The sequence below is a fragment of the Anas platyrhynchos genome, chromosome 1 (genome assembly GCF_047663525.1).
Source record: "Anas platyrhynchos isolate ZD024472 breed Pekin duck chromosome 1, IASCAAS_PekinDuck_T2T, whole genome shotgun sequence".
NCBI classification, from domain to species: domain Eukaryota; kingdom Metazoa; phylum Chordata; class Aves; order Anseriformes; family Anatidae; genus Anas; species Anas platyrhynchos.
In genome coordinates, this window is record NC_092587.1 from 81,206,106 (window position 1) to 81,229,937 (window position 23,832).

Sequence of the window (23,832 nt, forward strand, 5' to 3'; positions counted from 1 at the left end):
TCAGATGCTGAATGTAAAAATATTTTTCAAGAAGAAATATTTAAGATTCATATTTTGAAGGGTAAAAATGGCCTTTAAGTGACAGATTAACCTGTCTTGTTCTGTTCCAGCCTTCTGCATAAGGAGAAATATACATTACATTGAAGTTATAATTTGCAGAAGAGTTCATTGGAGGCCTTCTAATAGAAAATGTTTTTTCAAAAATGGTCATGGATCTGTAAAACTCTCTTGTTGCCTATGGAGAGCAGATGGATGACATACAGTGGTGTGCATATCTTGCTAGAAGAAATAAATTTCATCAATCAACTATGTAACTCAAGAATTGTGGCTATTTGGCATATTTCAAATGTCATATTCTTTGTCTGTTAAGCATCGTGCCAAACTCTAGTTAGTTACCGCTAATTTATTTTTTCTTGAAGGTATAAACAATGAACGTTGTTGATAAATGATTGTTTAGAAACTGGCACTGTGTTTAGAAGCCTATTTTTAGGTTTGCATATTTGATGTGTGATTTGGAAGTAGGCAGTAGAAATATTCCTCCTCAAGGCAGTTTGTTTCCTCTTTGAGGCCTCTATTTTCAGATCCAGAGCAAAGACTATGGAATGATCTGGTTTTAAAACTACAGAGGAAATCAGCCCAGTGGCCAGACTGCTACAACATTTGCAAAGCACTTTGGACTCAATAGTAGTTTATGGAACCAGATCTCAGCCCTACTCAACTGTACCTACAGTGTTGTTTTAAACATCTGTATCAGTCTGGTAAGACCTGAGTTGTTGAAGCAGGTGTAATATTCAGACTGCACACAGGAAGAACTTGAGACTTCACAGAACAGCAGAACACATTTAAGGCCAGACATCGTTGCATGAAGTTAAAGCAAATGGTGTAAATACAGTACAAATATCTGATACTCTGCATTCAGTGTTTAAGGTTGTACAACTATTTAAGTCATGAACTGAAAATAACTTTTAGGGATTGCAGACATGTGAGAATGACCTGTGGTCGCAGCAGGAAGATAAACTCAAATTTTGGTTAAAATGTAAAATGTTGCATGGTCTTCAGTGGCCATGAATGAGAAGGATTTCAGCTGTATGTCTTCTCTGAATGATGTGTCAGTATCAACATATACTAAGATCCTTGGATGAAGAAATTATAAAACCTCTATCTTTTTTAAAAAGAACCCCTACTTCTACCTTTGCTAACTTAAGCTGCTGTGATTCTGTGGGCCTTGGGCTAAATAAACTTCTTTTCTTAAACTAGTAACCAATCATACAGAAAAATGTCTACAGTTTTGGAGAAGCTGAAGTCTCAAATGTGGATACTCCTAGAGGGAAACATTTAAGCATTTTGCTACCATGGTTAGAAAAATTTTCTGTATTTCTTTACATTACAGAGAAGTATACCGTGTGACAGAAACCTTACAGAGGGAGAAGTCAGGACTTCTGAAACAGCTGGATTTCTTAAGGTAATGCAAACCTTACTTTCAAGAACTTCTTACATCATTCTAAAGATGTACATTAAGGGATGAAATGATAGTAGGTTATGCATTCAGTTTATGTGTCTCAATGAGATCTACAGAGTGGCCTCTGTAAGAAGAGGCCAGGGGCTTCTCTTTGATGAACACAGCTGTTTTTAGCCAGTTCCAGTGGACCTACTGCAGGACACAGCTGAGCCCAGTAGCCAAGCTCATTGTAACCCTTGGAAAGCGTATTTAATAAAGGGCACAAAACACTGTGCAGCAGTAGAGAGAGGAGTGAGAAAAAATATGTGTGAGAAATGATCCTGCAGACAAAATGTCAGTGAAGAAAGAGGGGGAGGAGGTGCTTCAGGCCTCAGAACAGAGATTCCCCTACAGTCCATGTAGAGCTTATACAGGAACAGGCTGCTTGCAGAATCAGTGACTAGTGGAGAGGAGCCCCATAGAGGAGCAGATTTTCCAGCAGGAACTGCAGCTGGTGGAGAACTCCTGCTGGAGCAATCTTTTCTTGAAGGACCATAGCCCATGGACAGGACCCACAGTGGAGGAGTTTGTGAAGGATTAGCCTGTGAAAGGGACCCCACCTTTTAAGGGAAAAGTGTGAGGAGAAAGGAGCAGCAGAGAGGAACTGGTGTGGATTGACCACATTATCCTGTTATCATTCCCTGTGCAGTGCTTGGGAAGAAGTAGAAGAGTCTTGAATGGAGGCATGAGTTTCAGTCTGAGAAGAAAGGGGAATGTGGGACTGTGTTTTTAATTTTTCTTCATTTCTTACCATCCTACTCTATTTTTAAGTGGCAATAAATTTTATTAGTTTTCCCAAAGTTAAGTCTCTTTTGCCTGTGCAGTAATTGGTAAGTGGTCTGCCTGCCTTTATCTCTACCCATGAGCTTTTCCATCATATTCTCTCCTCCTCCTGTCCTGTTGAGGAAGGAGCATGAGGGACTGTGTAGCCAGCAACCAGCCAAGGTCATCTCACCATAAGATAATGAAACAAAAGGTAGTAAGATGGGTACAAAAAGCAATCTAGCTTTTAAGCCCTATTCTTAGGGCAGTAGAAGACAGTAAATGTGAGAGATGTTCTTTGTTTTGGCAATTTGGTAACTGGGACAAGCTCCTTCCAAAATGTAAAACAAAACAAGACTATGAACTGTTCTAAGTTGCCTTTGTGGCAGGAGCTTGGCCACTGGAGACTTGAAGCTTGATAAAAGTCTCTGTTATTTCTAAAGTGATGGAAATACTGCCAAAATGAAGAAGACTCTTACCCAAATGTGTTTATTTGTAAAATTACATAAAAATATACCCAGCTAATTTTCTCTGTAACATTTGTGTATTGAAATACTTCAAGTTTGGAATTGTGTTCAGACAATTGTAACCCTTTTTTAATAAGAAGCAAGTTTAGTTTTGTTTGTTCACTGGCTACAGGTTGTACTTGCCTGTGGGCCTTCACTCACTACGTTTAGTTCAGGAGCTCTGATTTAAAATTTACCTAAATCACTCCCATGCTAAAGTTTGAGGAATTTGCAGCCTGTTTCCTGTAGGCTGCTCCATGTGGGATGGTGTTGCCTGCTACTAGTAAGGGGGCAATAGATAGAAACATTCTATCAGTTCACCAAGGCTGCAGTGGCACCTCAGTCTGTTTTCTGGCCACGCCAGCAATAAATGGAGACAATGAGTGATGTACTGAGCAGGTGTATTGTCAGATTTCATCAGAGCTGGCTGAATGCCTAGAGTCTACATTTCTTGATGTTTTCATCTTTTCTGCATAATGAATGAAGCTGGATGTTCTTCTAGAGGGACTTTTCCATGGCTGTGTGATGATTAAAAAGCTTATGGCCAGCTACGCTCCACCAAACTGCTTTCTCACTCCCCCTCACAGAAGAACATGGAGAGAAAATATGATGAACAAAAGAAAAGCGCATGGATTGAGATAAGGAGTAGTTTAATGACAGGAAAAGAGAAAGTGAAGGCCATGCAGAAGCAAAATAAGAAAATTTTTCTCTACTTCCCATCAGCAAGTGATATTCACCCATGTTTTGAGAAGCAGGGCCTCAATATGCATAGCAGTTGCTTGGGAAGACAAGAACCTTCATAACTAGAACCCCAGATTCTGCTTCTCCTTCTCCAGCTTTTATTACTAAACACGATGTCATACAAAATATACCTTTTGTCACTTTAGGCCAGCTGTCTTGGCTATGTCCCCTCTCCACCTCTTTCCCATCCTGAGCCTACTGGCTTTTGTGAGTTGGGAGGAGTTGGAGAGACAGCCTTTATGCTGTGCCAGCATAGTTCAGCAACAGACAAAATATAGGTGCACTACCAGTGCTGTTCTGGCTACAGTTGTAAAGCTCAGCACTATATGGCCTGCTGTGTAGAAAGATTCATCCCAGGCAGACACAACTATAGCTCTCAGGGGGGTGTAACTGACCTTCACAGATCTCATCAGATGAACAGAGGTAGTGTTCATTACACCCTTTTCTCATTAAGAAGTCATGTATACTGTGAAAAGCTTTAAATATTCTAATTCAGAGTAAGTAAAAGCATATTGACTAGGACTGATTTTGATGTATTAAAGCATTTGTTTTGATAAAGTACAGAATGAGGGCCAGATGCCAGCTGGCTTTGATTGGCATAGCCCCACCGAAGACTCAGTAGTCCAGACAGGGAGCTGACTGTGCTAAGAATATAAATAGAGCATGATTAAGGGTGGAGATGTGCCAAATTAAAGTGCATTTTTCTTGCTTTTTACACAGTCAGCTGTTCAGTCTGTTGGTGTTGAGTAGAAAATCCAGAAGTTTTATATACTTGGCCTCAGTGTTTCTTTTGTGTTCCCTCTTTGCAGGGAGAGGAACAAACACCTCAAAGATGAACGTGACATATTTTTACAGGTAAAGACTATCATTTTCAATCCCAGTGTTGAACAAATACATATAAAAACAGCTTTGAAATATGGGTATCAGAAGGCTGTGAAGGAGATAGACTTTTATGCTACTCCTTTTTTGCTCCATTCTTAATTTATATCATGTTCTCTCTTATGTGAGCATATGATTTTTAAATGTACTGAATAATTTTTAAGAGCTACATTTTTGGTATTATAAAGTTGGAGCTATCTTAAGGAAGATGAACCTATTTTATAAGAAGCTAGGGTTGCAATCATGAGAGGATGAAATAAACTAAAAATGGAACAATTAAATTGAGGTAATTATTCAGTCAAGAGTAGCTGATCTGAAGCATTCACAGAACAGTACAACATGTGAGTACTTGAATCAGTACCTGAATATCTGTCAGTATTGGAAAAGAGCAGATCATATTAACTTTTCATCCAGCAGTAGAGAATGATCCCCTAAGAAGTTCCAGAAGTACCTTGGCTTCAGGAGACTAAGACCACTTAGTTTACAGTTATTTGTGTTCTTATCCCTACAAGAAGGTGCTAGGGTAAATTGCCATAGATCTACTGATATTTTTCATGTCATTTTGTGGCTTTTTTGTGGTTCACTTTGTTTACAAAGATGATTTATTCTTGCAGGGTCTGGAATTTCCATGTTCTGATTGTCTATCAGTCAGAATTTTAAAGCATTTATGCCTCTAGAATGTTTTTTTCTACATTTTTTCTGTCATATTCATTGAGTTATTTCAGCATAAGTAATGAAGACAGTTAACCATAATGAGCAGGAGTAAATTAGTAAAAGTATTCTATATTTGTGCAGCAATGCAAAACAAGTGCTCGAAAAGCCAGCTGGAAGCAAAGAACAGGGTCTGTCATTGGGAAATACATAGAAGGCAATGTGCTGCCTAGTAGGTAAGAACTTTTTTATTTATTCCCTAATTCTTATTTAAGTATATTAGGCTTATATAATGGTGTGGGATATTTTTTTCCAGGATTATTTCCTTCCAATATTACTAAGCATTTGGACTTTTCAAAGCATGTATTTTTAAAGCGTCTTATTTTAAGATTGATGTGCTCTCTAAGAAATTTGGAAATAAAGAGACAATTTTTCATCTAAAACAAGTGTCCAGTCTCCAAAGGCAAGAGACTTCTGCAGTTGTGGGTGATGGAAAACACAGAAACATACCCATTGCCCAGTGCTGATATGGTACAATGTCCTTAGTAAGTCCTTGGAAGTGTATGCTTCCTCCCTTCTCATCGTAAGGGACCAGTAAGTAGCCCAGTTGTAAAGTATGGGAAGTTGAACTAGGGAAAAATGGGGAATCAACTCTCATCTGCATGATTGTGAACTTGAAATCAAGAGGAACAAGATGGTGATCTCAGTGAAATACTATCATATTTCTTTTGAGGCAAAAGGAGCTAGAAAGAAGACTGCTGTGTCACTTGGAAATAGCAGCTAAGACAACGTCCCCACCAGCCCAAGATCATGAAATGTAGGAAGAAACAGGATGCAGAGATAAATTTTTGTAAGTTCAGTACCAAGAAGTGGAGTGTGTTTGGCAAAAGCAATCATGACCCAAAAATCATATAAAAATTTAGATGGGAAGGGACTTTTGGATGGCTGTAGTCCAACCTCCCTCTCAAAGCAGGAATAACTCCAAAACTAGATGAGGTTGCCTAGGGCCGTATCCAGTTGAGTTTTGAACATCTGGATGGAGTTCCAGAAGTCTTTTGGGGAACTTGTTCCCTTGCTGTATCAGTCTCATGAGGAAATGTCATTCCCTTTATCTGATCAGCATTTTGTGTACTGCAGCTTGCATCTGTAGTCATTGCACTTACCTGAGAAGAGTCTTTTTCACTACCCTTTTGCTTTTGTAAAATCCCCACTTAGCTTTTTTTTGCTTTTTTTTTTTTTCTCCTCCCTTTTAAACAAACCCAGCTCCCTCCTACCTGCAAAGAGAGAATTAAATCACACATAGAAAGCGTCTAGATGAAGTGGTTGTTTTGTTTTTCCAGAACAGGCAGATGTTTGTGTGTGTACATGAGGAAATCACAATAGAGAAATTTACTGTAGCTATTCCATGAGGTTAGAAACGAGGCTAAACTTATGTTTTTTTTCTCTTCTGGTTCAGGCTTCCCCTGGAAGTTATTAGCTTTCCCCATGATACTTGTACTTATTAAGCGCACTATATACATACACCTTGTGTGATGAACTGACTTTTCAGTAGACACTAGACTGAAATAAGTATGCCTGCTGCAAGTAGTAACAACATGAGAGATTAAATTCAGTTATACTAGGAAAGAAAACAATAGGAATCTAGGCCCAGTATATTTTTTGTAATCTATTTACTTTTTTTCTCTGTCTAGCTGTTCATTTGAAGATGATGTTTTCAATAACTCATCAAAAAGAATGAATTCTGCTGGATTGAATGGATTTCCCTCTGTTGATCCTGATGCTGGAGCCACTGGAGGAATGTCTAAAGCATCCCATCTCCAAAGAATAATATCAATTGAGGAAGATCATTTACCCCAGCTTCTTGATAGGTCGGTTGATAAGCAGCTGAGCAAACAGACAGAAGATGAGAGTACTTCTTTTGAGATGGAATTAGATAAGAAAAACACAGAACCATCAATGGAACACTCACCACCATCTTCTAGAGGGCAACCAGCAGGGAAGGAAGCGCTTTCAAATGTAAGGGGTCAAAGGACCTTGGAAAACATAAAATGATATGGTGTTGAAGAGGTTACCATAACATATTACTCCTAGAATCTAAAATTGTTTGGTTTTCTCTTTGTAAGTAAAGTCCAAAAGATTAGGCCATTGCATGAACAGGGAGATGGAAATGTACTGAGGATTAATTTCGAATGTGCAAAGAAGGGAAACTTGGCCTAAAGAAATGGTAACTGCAGGCAATGTCTTTTTACGCCTGCAAAAGCAAAACCCAGCAAACTAGTAACATATTTCTGGACAGATTTGTTGAGTATTAGAAAACAAATTATGAAGGATTGTTTAGGAAAAGTGAAGTTAAGCCTTCTAATAAATGACAGAAGAAATCCACCAAAGAGTAGCAGTTGTCCAAAAACGAAGCAACTGTCTTTTAGACATTTAAATAGAGAAATTGCTCTTTTTTTTTGTCAAAAAGTGATATTTCTCATAATCTGATAACTTTCAGTCAGCTTTGGTAGCTGTTACATTACCAGAGAAATGACGAGATAAATATTCTTAATTTATTTATTATTTGAAAAGACTTTTAATTGACAAATTAAAATCCAGATTTTTTTCAACTCTAGATTTTATGTGCATGCTAACCGTGAATTTGCCATGCAATAACAATCTGTAAAACAATATGCTTGAAGGTACTTTTCTTTGTCTTCTAAAATCCTGTTGCACTCCTATTGCTTCAGAGCTAGCTGTGCTTGTGATCTAAGTTTAGTATCATTGTTAAGTATTACTCATTGTTAGATTCTTGAAGCACATATTAAAAAGATTAAGGCACAGGAAAAATAGGTATGTTTGGTCATAATTATATAGTTCTTTTAGAAAAAGCAAGTGTATCTCAAACTATGATAGAATTATGCCATGGTTGCATAATAACTTCTAAGTGGTACATTTTAATAATAATAATAAAAAAATAGGGCACAGAACAGAGCTTTAACCTTTGAAATGATTAATGTAATGCATACTTTTTGCTTGCTTTATGATTTATTTTGTATTGCATTTTCAAAGTATGGCATCATGGGACTTTGGTACAGCAAAAGCCAGGTACATCATCAAGTCCAGCTAGAACAAACCTGTCTTTTTGCTCCGTTTTAGCAGTCATGCCTTTTGAAAGCATATCCTCTCAACTGGGTATGAAATGGGCCTTCCCTCAGATATTGTTTCTTTATTTAAAAATTTAAAAAAAATCCCATAAATGGTTGAGAACAAGAGGGGAGAGAAAATAAGAAACCAGAAAATGTCTCCTGCCTGTTTGTTGAAAACATTTAATATCAGTTTCTAAAGAAGCAATGTGAGGGTAAACAGGAAGGCTATTTCCAAAGGTCACTTAGAACTGGGCATTCCAGTTTTGTTTCTATGAAATGTCAACACCTTGCATCAATCCTTCATTTGACTGTGGTTTTTTTTTGGCCTCTTCTCTTCTCTTCTCTTCTCTTCTCTTCTCTTCTCTTCTCTTCTCTTCTCTTCTCTTCTCTTCTCTTCTCTTCTCTTCTCTTCTCTTCTCTTCTCTTCTCTTCTCTTCTCTTCTCTTCTCTTCTCTTCTCTTCTCTTCTCTTCTCTTCTCTTCTCTTCGCTTCGCTTCGCTTCGCTTCGCTTCGCTTCGCTTCGCTTCGCTTCGCTTCGCTTCGCTTCGCTTCGCTTCGCTTCGCTTCGCTTCGCTTCGCTTCGCTTCGCTTCGCTTCTAAAAAAAAAGTAGTTAAAAGAAAAACACATCAGGGTATTCGTTTCTGATAAACTCTTTTTTTCTGTATGGAATTGAAATATGTACATAGTCCTCTTGTCCTGCTGACAAGGCTGAAAGAATCAATCCTGAAATATTGCTTGTCTCCAGATACAGTGGAAGAGGAAGGGCTGCCAGCAACCATTCAATTGACAGCATTTCATTGTTTGGAGCAGTCTGCAGGCTGTGTGTCTGCATGTCACAACTTTTAGTCTGATAATTTTTTTGTACAACTTTGCATTTCCAAAATGATGGCTCTTGGGACCCACTACTCTTTGACCATGGGATTTAGACATCAGAAGTGATCTTTCTTCATCCAGTGTTAGCACACTGATTTCCTCTCCTGACAGAGTGAGTGGGCTGGGAGGAGCAGTATTACTTTTTTCAGGGTAACTCTGCATCTAGTTTTCCCCTGGAGCTCAAGAAAACTTCAGAAAAGGTAAATCCCTACTTGCTGCATCATGACTTATGAGGTGTGAGTCTCGGGGACATATTTAAACTAGACTGGCTCCTTCCTTCTGCTTCCAGTCCTTCTCCCCCTTCATGTCTTGCTGTTCAGGAGGATCTGCAGTTTGAAGTCCTGTAGGATCTAGAAATACTTGTGCAGTGGTGGTAAAATGATTCCATAAAATTGTTTTGTGTGTAGTTCACTCACATATGAAGTCCAGTTCTTCTTTGTTTTGCATTAGGAAGAGGAAGGACCTGAGACAACCTTTATTTTTCAATTCATTGGCATCTGTTCTTGTAGTCTACATGGCTTTGTATTATTGCATTCCATGATCTCATTCTTTACTATACTGAGCTCAGGCTCCTAGCTGTTGGCATTAAACTTCCTATTCACCAAATATTCACAATCATTTAGCTTATAATCCTTTATGATCTACTGCATCTTAAGGGAGAATAGAACCAATGTAAACTTTTTCTCCTTTCAGACATGAACAAGTCCAATCCTATCCTATGGAAAGTGGTTTCTGAAAGTGTCTAAGAACTTGGAGCAACAGCTCTTTTATTTTGGGAGATAATAGTCAGGTAGAGCATTTTTCTAATGGGAGGCTCTGAAAAAGAGGCTGCAGTTAGCATAAGCAGAAATGTGATTGGAAGAATCATGATGGAAATTAAAATAAGACCTGTCCAAAGCCTCTCTCTGAGATGTAATTCCTCTCCCTCTGCTCTTTCAATATGGAATATGAACCACCGTGTTTATATGTACTGTCTTCCACAACTGTGTTAAATTGCACAAATTTAACAAGCAACAGGTATGTTGTTTGACCTGGCTACCCTTTACATGAAGGCCACTCGAAAGACATAGTTAGGGAAGCTGTTTTCAGACTGCATTGTAATCTAAAGAAAATTTACATTCTAATGCTCTTGCATTTTCCCATCCGCACTTTGTTGAAGTGGACTATAATGTATCTCATCTCTTTGTATGCAGTGTTCAGATGCAGTGTTGGAATAGTATTTGATTAAGGTGGGTTATTTACACGAGTGGGCTTGATCCATCTAAATGGAAAATTATTGCCTCTGGTGTCTTTGAATCTTAATGCTACTGAGGAGTGTATGACCACACAAGTGTCTATAAAACAGACAAGTTATTTCAGGTCATGGAGTACATTTATTTAGTTATTGTTCTCAGAAGTACTGTGAAAAGGGCGCTAAGCTGATGGTTGCATGTTAACTTGTTTTATCTCCCAGAGCAAAAGACTTACAAGCTATTAATGTTTTTCAGAAGAGATGAGAATGTGCTTTAAATAGCACATTTATATAGTGTATTACCAGCAGGCTACAGTTGCAGTGGAGTTTGACATTTTAATATAAAAGAAGTGGATAAGGAATCTCTGTATAGATTTCCCCAAATTTACAGCAGTGAATTGATTTTTTCATAGAAAGGAGGACAGCAGCTTTTTTTTTTCTCCATGCATTGCTTATGCTTTTTTTTTTTTTTTTTTTTTTTTTTGTAAGGCTTCAGTATATTTGTAGAAAACATTTGCAATGCAAGGCTTTTAATTGTCTTGTTTGAAAGGACTGTCAGGCAAGGGATCCAGTTCTGATGTGTCCTTAAAATCAGCAGACCCAGAGATTCTACATGTTAAATGCCTGGCAGACCTCTCCTTTCCTTTCTGCTTTCCCCTTTACTCCCAGTCACGACAAAACCCAGAAACACCCAAGGCCTTTCTCCTCTTTAGCAGCATTAGGAACATACTCTCCCTCCCATCTTTGCGCATATTAGGACAAGAGGCCAGCTAGGGCACTTCCTGCACACCAGCTAGTGTTACAGTTCTTTTTTAAGCAACTTCTGATCTATGTACAAAGAGAAGGGACTTCTCTTTGTAATGACCTACTTGACAGAGAACAACTAGTCACTGGATGCACTTAGCTTAGCCTGCAGTAAACAGCACATGGATAGGTAGAACAAATTGTTTTTCCTCCTGCTTAAAAAACTAATGACAGAAACATAGCTGAATGTTAACAACCTGTTTAACTGAGCCTAGTTATCTTCCTGTCTATCTCTTTCCCCCAGTGCCCCACCTGTAATTTTAAACAGATGTAGAAGTACAGTAATTCTGCAGAAGCTCTTGTCTCCATAATAGAGCAGGGAGAGAGTCTGGCGGTAGATGACACATGCAGAAATTATGACTTTGCTTCTTGTATGTAGGTGAAGATGTGCTGTTTCCTATGTGTCATTGGTATAGGATGAAACTACTGAGCAGAGTTCTGTGAAGTTTATGGGTTTTGATTTGCAGTGGCAAATATGAATTATTTTGTTTTGGCTGGTGTTGAGCCAATGCAATTTCATGCATTTTTTAATGTAGTTTCATGTCAAGGTATGTATTCACTGTACCCCCAGATCTCAGTCCAAATCACTGCGCTTCAAGTGATCTGGAATAATGCATAGTGAACAACCAAAACCCTGAATTATTTTAGGAAACAGAATATTGCTTTATAAGTAAAAGAACATCACAGGATAAAATCTCTTCTCATCTCAGTTAGCCTTTAAAACGAGACAAACTGGAGACAACAGTATTTATAGTAAGAAGTTGAAGACTAATTTTTGCTCTTACTTGAAGGAGGAGGTAATAAAATCTGTCCCTGACCGCTTATTCAAGATAATTTTTGTGGGCAATTCAAGTGTCGGAAAGACTTCATTCTTAAGACGATTTTGTGAAGATCGTTTTTTCCCAGGCACAGCTGCCACTGTAGGTAAGTCTAAGAAACATTATTACTATTATTGCAGTAAAATAATAAATAAATTCTATAAATACTACAAATAATAAGAATAAAAAATATGTAGAATAAATACCATTTTAAAAGTATTGTATTACTGTTAAAAATAATATAGTTCCAACCCCCTGGCTGTGGGCAAGGACTCCTACCTCTAAATCAGGTTGCTCAAAGCCCCATCTAACCTGGCCTTAAACACTTTCAGGGATGGGGCATCCACAGCTTCTCTGGGCAACCTGTTCCAGTGCCTCACCACCCTCACAGTAAAATAATTTCTTCCTTATATCTAAACTAAACCCACCCCTGTTTAGTTTAACATTATTACTCCTTCTCCTATCACTACACCTGCTGACAAAGAGTACCTTTTCTGCTTTCTTGTAGGCGTCATTTTAGGTACTGCAAGGCCATTTTAAGGTCTCCCCAGAAACTTCTCTTCTCCAGGCCAAACAAACCCAAATCTCTCAGCCTGCCTTTGTAGGATAATCCTATTGCCTTCAGTGAAGCTAGAATTTCATTGTAGGTCTTGTTGTTTTGAAACTGATATCCTACCCTGTGGACTGTGGTGTACTGTACCATCCCACCTCCATATCTTATTGCCATCGGTCCAAATAATATGACTTTCTTTAAAGAGAAAGTAAAAAATCTGAATTATACTTAAAGATTTAACATTATACAAAGCCACAAAGACATATAGTAGACCAATGTTTTCAAAGCTAAATGCTTACATTGTAATTGTATTGCCTGAAGTTTTAAAACAAACTTTCATAAGTCCAACACATAATCAAGGTACTAAAATTAGCAGGTTATTTCAATGCAGCTGACTTACTGTAAATGTGTGGTTCATTACATTTAGCCTGTATTTATGCCTTACTTATCCTGCAGGATGTAGAAAATGAAACATTTTAGCAATAAAATATATTTAAATTAATGTATTTATCTTGCATTTGTGACAAGCAAAGAAAATTTAGGTGACCAGGTCCTGTAATTCCCTTGACTTACAGGGCAGATAAAGGCATCTGAGTTTAAATTTCTATTAGTATGTTAAACGTCTAAGTTCACATTAATGTCAGTGAAGATCTAAGATGTTAGTATGGGGATTTTAACTCATTTTGGCACTACAGAATATCACTCAAAAGGGTAATATTGATATGCTTCCCTAGACTCTGAGGTCTTATACAGTGTGTGCTTGCCTGGACCTTCCAGAGAAAAAGCATAGGGATGTACGTGATGTTTTCATCTTTTGGCTTGCCATACAGAGATCATGCAAATGCAATGGCAAGCAAGTATAGCTTTGATTTAGTTTTCACATCAAGCAGTTTCACAGCTGTGGATTGTTATATGCCTGTGAAGATACAGTTAAAAAGCAAATCACCTGGATAAAAGTTTGTTGTTGTTGTTTGTTTTTTTTTGTTTTTATGACATTTTTACAGCATAGTTCAAATTTCTTCCCTTGGAATACATGCAATGAATATATCCTCCATCCAGATTTCTTGATTACACACTGAACAAACTCAGGCTTGGATGCTTCTTCATTTATGGCAGTGGTAAAGAATCCCATGATATGGAAGATGAACACAAAGAAATTGTTGGTGACCTCTTGTGGTCCCTTTCAACCAGAATTATTCTATGATTCTGTGATACAGTACGGTGGGATACAATAGAGTGCACATTGTCATTAGGAGGAGGCAGTGACTGATAAAGATTATAGTTATTATAAATATCCAGAAGATACTTAGATCATCATATGATGGGGGAACTGGTAGAAGATTCATTAAAACTTCAGATGTTTTTATCTTATTTCCATTTATCCACATTACAATTAGGAGACAAAACCTAACTTAGTAAGTTCATCTCCTTCTGTATTCTGTGGAGAACCTCCTCTCTTCATATTCAGTCCATATATCTTCAGCATTTAGCTTAGGTTCCACTATCCCCTCAGTGTGGTACCTTGTGGTTTTCCACTAATTGTAGAAGATATTTGCATGGCTAGATGCAGACTAAATGATGAAATTTCAGACTACTGAAGTTATAAAGCATGAATTCCAGCTCAGACTGAAGTTGGAATAAAATAGCTCAGACTGCTTTGGACTATCAGGGGGGAACATTTGACTCATGTACCCTGATTTGGAAAGTTACCTTATAGTTTTTATAAAATTAAAGTACTCTGCTAATATTCAGTATTTTATTATTGAAGAAATTCTATCAAATAAAAGCTCTTGCCTGATAGTTACAGTTCATGGACATAAGTTTTAATGTGATATCTATGTTGTTACCTTTCTGAAATTGTTGCTATTTGCTGGAACGTGTTCTCAAAGGTCAGACTGAATATTTAAAGAGACAACTTACTGTGTATTTCTGTCACAGGTGTGGATTACAATGTGAAAACCATCACAGTAGATAATACCCAGGTAGCCCTACAACTCTGGGACACTGCTGGCCAGGAACGGTGAGAAACAGAATATTTTGCTTCCTTGAAACATCTGTTTAAAGATCAGTAAGCATGGACATAATTCTGCTTTTCATGAAAGGATCAAATATAGGAATATTCCTAACAAAGCCAGTGGATTAATGGTTTAGATCCTTCCCTGGCAACAATAATGTGCTAATTTGGTGCTGAGTTATCCATTCAAACACTGTCAGTCTGTAAAGAAATTCTTATTATAACTCTTAAAAGTATAATATGGTATGACTTCTTCAGGAGGAAGGCTGATTTTGAAATGTACCTGGAATTATTTCTATAGCAGAAGTTGCCTTGTTAGTTAAAAAAAAAAAAACATATATATATATATATTATTTTTTTTTCTCACTGAAGAAATCCCTTTCTAGTTCAAGATCTAAAAGGTTTTATAAATTTTCAATGGTAATTTTCTTCCCTATCTCCTCACCCATTCTGGGGTTTTCTATTACTAAAAACGAGGATAATGATAATGTTTTGAGTTTCCTACAGAAAATGTGGGAAAAACAAACAAACAAACAAACAGAAATCTGTCTACTTTAAGGCAGAACACTTTGTGATGGAGAAATTTCTTCTCCATGCTTAAAATGAAAGAGGGTAAGGAAAGTTAAGATGTGTAGCTGATTATCCAGACTAACCCAGAATTGATTAAAGAAGGCAGAAGGTACTTTTCAAAGCTCCTCTCCAAAATATTTTTTGCAAAGAACTTATTTGCTGTTGCAGTCATTTCTGGTAGTAGTGGCCTTTGGAAGTCTGCTGCTGAATGTGAAAAGGGGGCTGATTTACTCAGGAAGATGGTATTGCTTACCACAGTTCATGATATGCCTCACCTTTCAAATAGTATCTGCAGTGAAGAATGGTATCACAGCTTCTTGCTTCTCAAGTTAAGGAATTTTAAAATTAATATGTAAACAAAATTGATGACATTTTAACCCATATTAAGACTAAATGATTAGAAGAAACTATATGGCAACATCCTCCTTTTGTGGTGGGTGGGGGTGAATTATCGTACAATTTTACTAATGTTGTCACATTGCTACTTCTGCTGAAGAGATGTATAAACATTCATACTTGCAGGTACCGAAGTATTACCAAGCAGTTTTTCAGAAAAGCTGATGGTGTCATTGTAATGTATGATATAACAGCAAAAGACACATTCACAGCTGTCAAGCAGTGGCTGATAAGCATTGAGGTAACGTGACATAACATTAAGTCTAAACTTTGGTGTCACTATTCTCTTCCTTCTTTCAGGCAGGGAAGATTAGCAGGGCAAAGCACAGACAAGTCTGTTTCTTGCACTGTAACAATTACATTTTTGTTAGTGATTTTGTGCTGTACAGTTACCAATAAAGCTGTTTTAGAAACTCCACATATATAAAAATAATCACAATGCCAGGATTTTAAGGACTTAAAATGAGGGCTGGAGAAAGTCCAACATGGACTCCTTTACTTTTTCATAAAGGTTATGTAGCTGATGATGTGTATTGGATCATCGCTGACACTAGGAGGTGCTTTGATTCGATGATGATGGTATGATGATCACTAACAGTTTAACAAACAAACTATGAACTTACAGTTTAGAAACTTTGTAGTTACTATATAAACCCATAGTTTATATAGTATCTACATTCAGTACTATAAAACTGGTTCTTAGTAGACAGTTCAGTTTCCTGGGGATCATCCTTTCAACTGCATAGTAAAAATCATAGTGCATATGCCAGAGTGGCTTCTGTTAATTTTCTTTCTTTTCTCTTGGTATATCTCTGTGGCTCACAGACAACATATGGAGAATGTGAGCAGCTGAATTTGCTTATGGCCAAGGGAAAATAAAAATAAAACCTAGGCTGCTGCCATTAAGGACTGTGTTGCTAGAGAGAACAAAATGTGACTATCATTGTAAAGTATTGCTTCTGAAAAAAACAGGGAACAAATTGGCCTGCCAAGATCATTTAGACCTGTGTTCTAGTATAATGTACTGTTTTCTTTAAAGGCCAGTAGGTGGTTTTGCAAGTTAAGGACTTAATTTTTCAAATCTTTCCTAATGGGCATAGTTAATCCCCATTTGAGGAGCTCTACTGAGGAGCTCCAGTAGTAGCATGCATTTTGTAAGAACTAGCCTTTGTTAATATATGATCTTAACAAATCAATGGCAGTTATGGTGTTATGGTTCAGTATGATAAAAGCTAGAGGAGAACTCCCATTTTCGATTAAGAAAAATCAAAGGTTATGGTCAAAATCTTTTTTTTTTTCTTTTTTTTTTTTTTTTTTCCTAGTTGTACTTGTTCACTCACCTTTACTGACTAATTTTGTTTTATACAAATTGGTGGTAAGTTGAAGACATACAGCCAAGTCCATTTCCTGCTGTGGCATTTGGACCACTATATGAATGTATTTGTTGTGGTAATTCTAATAATTTTCATTTTCAGTTTTAATTTGTGCCTGTTCCAGGTATTTTTGTGCCTATTCTGTGTGCCTCTCCACTATTTTCTATAATTTATTTGTGGTAGCTGTACCCAGAAGTTGTCATTAATTTCCCATCCATGTAATTAGAAAAGTAGTGGCTATTAACAATGTCAAAGCCTGTGTAACATGATAGTTTTCTCTATCTCATTTTACTATAGAGACTGATGGGCTTCTATGATGGCCTGTTATAAAAAAAAGCAAAATTGGTGCAACCTCTAGCAGTCTGTCATATTTGTACCTTTTATCCAAATTTAATTCATGATATGTTTGTATATAAAGCACCATGCTAATACGTGACGTCTTAATTTTTTTCTTGCACTGTGACATTTGTCTCTTCTTATGCTCTTGGTCTGCATTTTTTTTTAAGGAAAATGCTTCATATGGTATTTATCCTTCAATCTGCAGGAGGAAACAGGGGAGAATGTACCTGTGCTTTTGCTGGGTAATAAAACTGATAATGAAAAGGAACGCGAGGTCCCTAATGGAATGGGAGAGCATCTTGCTAAGGTACTATACTTAGAAGTAAAGTCCTTACAAAACTTGAAGGTGAAGGCTTTTAAATGGAGTCTGAAGGTATCTAAATTCATAGAAGCACAGATTATTTTTAATCAGACAAGTATTTTTAAGGATGAGGAACCTGATAATACTTGTCAATGTAGGTGTCAGTAATGTTAGTGCTGATAATTATAGTAGTTATAAAATCATCTAGATGAAAAAACAGAAGGTGAGTGGTGTCAAAGATATTTAAGAATTCATTCTCTCTTGTCTCCTCCCTCTTTTTTCTTTGTGCTTTTTTTTTCTCTGTTTTTTCCCCTTCTATTTTTCTCTCCTTTTTTTCTCTCTTTCCTCTGTGGATTGATTCCTAACAGAGAGATAATCTGGGGACCTTTTCTCCCTCCTACCTCATGTAATACCACAGTAGACCATCTGTTATTCCCATGGATAGTAGGAGTAGAAAATGTGTTTACTTTTAGTATCTTTCCATCCAGTAGAGAAAGAAAATTAGTAGAGTTAACAGTCTGCATCTGTGAGAGCACTGGTTATCCATAGGCCACATGGATAGCTTCGAGGGACTGCAAAGACACCTGTTTATAATTCCTGTATACCATGCCCATCAGCTTTTCTTTTGTAATTTGGATGCCAATGCCTACAGAATAGTCATTTATTTAGAAATAAGTCAGACCAGTATTCATAAGAATTTAACTGAAGTGGTAGGAATATAGCTAAATTAAACAATCTGTTGGGTTTCATATATGTACTTGTTTCTCCTTTGAAAACAGATTTACAGCTCTGCTTGCTGATGGTCAAGAGAGGTATAAAAAAAGATCTGAAATACAGTTGAATTGTTCTATAGGAAAGAATGCTGCCAGGCACCTCTGTGATCAATTGACAGATTGAGAGACAGATCTTGTTTTATCCCATGTTGATTATTCATACAGCCGTTTACAAGCATACCTCCTAAGTTCACGCCCATTATTTTGTTTTTGAAGGAGAGCAATATCAGCCTTGACCTTGATTTATCAAAGTTTCTTCCATTAAGAAATCTGTTTTATTTTCTTGTCAGCATAGAGATGCAGATAATATTGAGACCTTGGAGGATAGGAGGGATTCCAGAGTGTAACACGGAGTACTTCTGTGAAAAAAACAAGTGACACATAGATGCTAAATGGACAGAGTAGGTGTCTTACGTGTCATTTAACTCTCTTAAAATATTGCACTAGTGAAACTAAGATGAATCATTCCAACATACAGAATGCGCAGCCCACCAGGCCATTAATTGTAACATGTTACGCAAGAAAATAGAATATTTAACTTAAGTAAAATAAAATAGTTTTCGAATGGAATATGGTTATAATCAAATTTATGGATTTGAATGACTCATCTGAATGTTTGAATGTGCTGTTTGAGGGAACTAAGGCAAGGAATGATTAATGACAATTGATTAATTTAAAAGCAGCATAGACATAATTAAATTATAACAATGTGCTCACTGAGCTAATAATAACCACGTATTTTAATGAAATATTAATTCTTGCTAAAAGGCAGTGTGATTCTTGTGAAACCACATAAAAATATCTCTATTAGTTAATGCAATTAAATTGTTTATTTTGTGAATAATCCCAAGAATTGCTCACATGTATTTACCCAAAATACAGGGGGCTAGATGTTGAGCTGATACAAATATGCACAGCCATATTATGTGAAAATGATCATGATATTATGTGAACCTGTTCATGCAGGAAAAGAATCAGATGAGCCTGTCCACCCAGAAATCCATTAGTTTTCATGGACTTTTTCCAAGGTTTCACAGGATGTGATCATTTTTAACTAACTTTTTCTAAAGTCAGAGTAATGTGTACTTTCAAAGGCCATTCCTGCCCAGCTGTTTTAGCTCAAGTTTTGCTTCAGACCCAGATCTTACAAGTCAGTGTACTATAAATTCAGGCAGGACCCCAAGGGCTCCCATTACAATTTATGTCACAAACCTTCTTTGCAAGGCAGGCATCACAGTTCATTACTAAAAGGAAGAATGGCATCCTGAAGGGGAGAACTGTCTATTCCTCATCACTTGAGAAGACTGGTAGGTGCAGCATGATACCCCAGGAAAAGGAGAATAGAATGAGGATGGGGATTCTGGACAGTATCATAGGGAACAACAAGGCTGTGATGAAGCTTATCTGTAGTTAGATGAATTAAAGATAGGTATCATGATCTTAAAGAGAATTAACTTTGCAGGGAAAAGACACAGACAAAACAAAATGTTTACATGTAGTTCAAGACTGATTGAAACTCTCTTGATAGAGCTAATGCAAGTATAAAGAAAAATAGACAGAAAAAGGGCCAGTCTATTTGATTTTTTTTCCATAGAGAATCCAGAATGAAGTCTCCATTTAATAAATTTCTCCTTAACTCGATTCACTGATCAAGAAAGAGTTCATATGAGGACAACAACAACAACACAGAATATGTCCAGATCACAATATGGCAATCCCAGAACAGCCAATGCTCTGTTTGAGTGAATTGGTGTAATCATTGCTAATTATTCAAATAAACTGGTTTATGATACAGGCATTCAGGCAGCATGATTTTATTTTGACCCTGCAGTCTTTCTGAATTATCTTAAATGGGCCAATAAATCATTCTGTACCTCTATTCCTCAGGTATAAAACAATATGATAATGCCTTTGCCAGTCTTGTCTGTGCAGACTGCATAAGCTTCATAGGATGAGGACTATTCTCAGAATCATGAAATGTTAGGGATTGGAAGGGACGCTGAAAGATCATCTAGTCCAATTCCCCTGCTGGAGCAGGAACACCTAAATCATGTCACACAGGAATGTGTCCTGTCGGGTTTTGAAAGTCTCCAGAGAAAGAGACTCCATAACCCCCTGGGCAGCCTGTTCCAGTGTTCTGTCACCCTCATAAAAAGTTCGTATGTGTTCATACAATGTTTCCTTTATTAACCTGGCAGTACCATTATTATGCAAATATTGCTAATGAAGGACATATTCTTGGAAAGATATTAATTTACAGCACAGAAATTTCCCAGCTCCCACTGATAATCATTCATTTTCTGCATTGTTCTTTGGATATTTTCTGATTTATGTATAGCTCTTTAATTAACTGCCAGTGGTCTGCCAGGTTCACCAGCTAACTCCCTAGATGGAGATGGAAGACATTTCTGGAGTGGTTAATTATGTGTCCTGCTTTCTGTTACATTCTGAGTGATGACACTTAGCATTTCCAGGTTGACTTCTCCTCTAGAGAAGGATCTGTTTGACAGACTGACAAAAATAGCCAATTAATATAATTTAAGTTTAAATTGTTATCTCTGAAAAAAATTGCTCTGCCACACAGCAGTTGTCAAAAAATCCATTCAGATTCACGCCAGCATAAGGTGTGTCATCATTGAGAGTTCTCCTCATGTGAACTCTGTTGTTTGTGGGGAAGAAAGATGTAGGAATAGCATCACTTTCTACATGACTGACTTAAATTAGTTAGGTACTGAACACAGTAATTTTTCTATTTGAGTTCTTATAAGTTGAACAGGAAAAAAAAATAAAAGGAAAGAAAGAAAGTAAAAAAAGAGTGTAAATTTGATTTCAAGCTTCTGCTTGTGTTTCCAGTAAGAAATTTGGGCAGGCCAACATTCAGAACAAACATTGCTTCATGTCTTTTCTCTCCTGGTTTGTGCTTTTCTGACTCTTCAGAAATGACTACAAGTGGTTAAAAGCACTTGCAGTCATTAGTTTGGTTTATGTGTCATTGGTTTGGTTCATGAGATTAAACCATATATATATTTACAACATATTTAAAACTGACATTCAGGAACACTGAATCTTTTTTTTACACCTGTAAAAGTGCATAAAATACGTAACTTTTGTTTCCTGAGCTACCGACTTACTACTTCGAATTTTAAGTTACTGTCATAAATAGCAAGAAGACACACAGAAAAGTGGAAAGTGAATAGAAGGTGGAAGTACAGATACATAATAAGGGCATGTAATAATACCATTGAAGGTAGGTGAGCTTCAGCATAATATCTTGTGCAAGAAGTCAGATATCTGTTTTGAAGTGGATAATCTGTCATTCCCTCTCAAATCAGTTGTCATCATTGATTGCAGTTCAGGCTTTTGTGCAGATGACCTCCTGATTTTACTGTGGTAAATCTTCTGCCAAATCACTGATAATGTCGCTAGGGTTTGATCCTTTTATCCACTGATCTTAATTGCAACACTCCCAGAGGCTGCAAAACCAAAAGCGCAGGCTGTCTGGGAAAGAAGGTACAGAAAAATTTCACAAGTACAAAAAATGAAATATAATTAATTAGTTGTTATTTTTTACTGAGGTTTTTAGCTTGTCATTTGACTGCTGGAAAATATTAGTCTCAAACTGTTGAGTACAGAAACGCTACTGATGAAGCTTTCTGATATTAAAAAAAAATAAATTGCTGGAATTATTTTCACCTGCATTGTCAGGCACTCAGTGATGCTGTAATTGCCTCATCATCACAAGAAAAAGTTTCAAAACTTCATTACCTTGCAATGTGTGTTTTCATTTCAGCTTTTGAGAGATCAGGTTCTGTGAAGGACACAGGACAGAACAAATATCTGTTAAGAGATGCATATAGTTTGAGGGGGGTCACACTTAGACTTGTTTTCTTTCGTTATTTACTGTTAGCTGTATAATAAAAAAGACATGATTTTTTTTTCCTAAAATGATGTATTTTGGTTTATTTGAATATTTCAGTGTATTTGTGTTGCTTTTTTAAACTGAGTGAGAAATTGTGCAAAATTAATTGAAAGAGTCTTTCTCTTTGATCCTAGGACTACAATTTAATTTTCTATGAATGCAGTGCATATTCTGGGCACAATACCAAAAAGTCTGTGCTTCACTTAGCTAGGTAAGATGAAAATACGATCTAGGAATTCTAAACATGCCTGACTGTTCCTTGTCACTGAGTGAATTTTCTTTGCTAAATTAGCTTGATAGGAACTTATGGTGATGAATTCTTTGTTCCTTTTGAATTGTTCTGTATCCTGCCCCTGTTGTGTTCCAACTGAGCAGTCACTCAGGTTCACACAGAGTATCATGTAAACTAACTGTGTTTGTACTGTGTTTGTACTGTGGTGCCCAGAACTACACACAGTATTTGAGGTGAGGCCGTACCAGTGCAGAGTAGAGCGGGACAGTCATCTCCCTCGATTGACTAGCAATGCCATACTTGATACACTCCAGGATATGGTTGGCCCTCCTGGCTTCCAGGGCACACTGCTGGATCGTATTCAACTTGCTGTCAACCACAACCCCCAGATCCCTCTCTGTGGGACTGCTCTCCAGCGTCTCATCCCCAGCCTGTATATATGGCCAGGGTTACCCCATCCCATGTGCAGGATCCAGCACTTACTCTTGTTAATCTTCATGCGGTTGGTGATTGTCTAGCTCTTCAGTCTATGCAGATCTCTCTGCAAGGCCTTTCCAGCCTCAACAGAGTAAACAACTCTTCCAAGTTTAGTGTCATCAGCAAATTTGCTCAAAACAACCCCAAGCACAAATACAGGGTGGGCAGAGAATGGATTGAAAGCAACCCTGATGAGGACCTGGGGGTGTTGCTTGCCAAGAAGCTCAACATGAGTTGGCAATGCGTGCTTGCAGCCCAGAAAGTCAACTGTATCCTAGGCTTCATCAAAAGAAGTGTGGCCAGCAAGTTGAGGAAGGGAGGTGATTCTCCCTCTCTGCTCTCATGGAAACCCCACCTGGAGTACTGTGTTCAGCTCTGAGGCCCCTGGCAGAAGAAGTACATGGGTGTATAAGATTGAGTCCAGAGGAGGGCCACAAAGATGACCAAAGGGCTGGAAAACTTCTCCTCTGACGAAAGGCTTAAAGAGATGTTTTTTTTTCAGCCTAGAGAAATGAAGGTTCCAGGGAGACTTTATTCCGGCCTTCCAATACCTAAGGGAGTGGGGGGGGGGACAGGGGGGGAGGAGGGGAGCCTACAGGAAAGCAGGAGAGGGACTATTTATCAGACAGTGCAGTGATAGGAGGAGTAATTGCTTTAAACTAAAAGAAGGTAGGTTTAGATTAGATATAAGGAAAAAATTATTTTACTGTGAGGGTGGTGAGGTAGTGGGACAGGTTGCCCAGAGAAGTGTCCCCATCCCTGGAAGTGTTTAAGACCAGGTTTGATGGGGCTTTGAGCAACCTGTTTTAGTGGGAGGTGTACTTGCCTACGGCAGAAGGGGGTTCAAATTAAATGATCTTTAAGGTGTCTTCCAATGCAAACCATTCTGTGATTCTGTGAAAAGTTTGGACAATGTTCTTAGACATATAGTTTAATTTTTAGGTAGTCTTGTGTGGAGGTAGGAGCTGGACTCAATGATCCTTGTGCGTTCCT

General features: G+C 37.5%; 1 protein-coding gene across 4 annotated transcripts in view; it reads left to right on the forward strand.

The window, feature by feature from the left end:
- CRACR2A (calcium release activated channel regulator 2A) overlaps positions 1–23,832 on the forward strand; it is a 54,146-nt gene that overhangs the window by 26,248 nt on the left and 4,066 nt on the right. For all 4 annotated transcript variants that reach the window (XR_011811859.1, XM_013092147.5, XM_013092146.5 and 1 more), the window contains 9 exons: positions 1,391–1,462; positions 4,317–4,362; positions 5,182–5,273; positions 6,729–7,053; positions 11,866–11,998; positions 14,384–14,465; positions 15,552–15,666; positions 17,343–17,444; positions 22,265–22,341. Coding sequence is in view for 3 of the 4 variants with exons in the window: in XM_013092147.5 (XP_012947601.4) it covers positions 1,391–1,462; positions 4,317–4,362; positions 5,182–5,273; positions 6,729–7,053; positions 11,866–11,998; positions 14,384–14,465; positions 15,552–15,666; positions 17,343–17,444; positions 22,265–22,341 (1,044 nt within the window). In the remaining variant the exon portion in view is untranslated. The remainder of the gene's footprint in view (positions 1–1,390; positions 1,463–4,316; positions 4,363–5,181; positions 5,274–6,728; positions 7,054–11,865; positions 11,999–14,383; positions 14,466–15,551; positions 15,667–17,342; positions 17,445–22,264; positions 22,342–23,832) is intronic.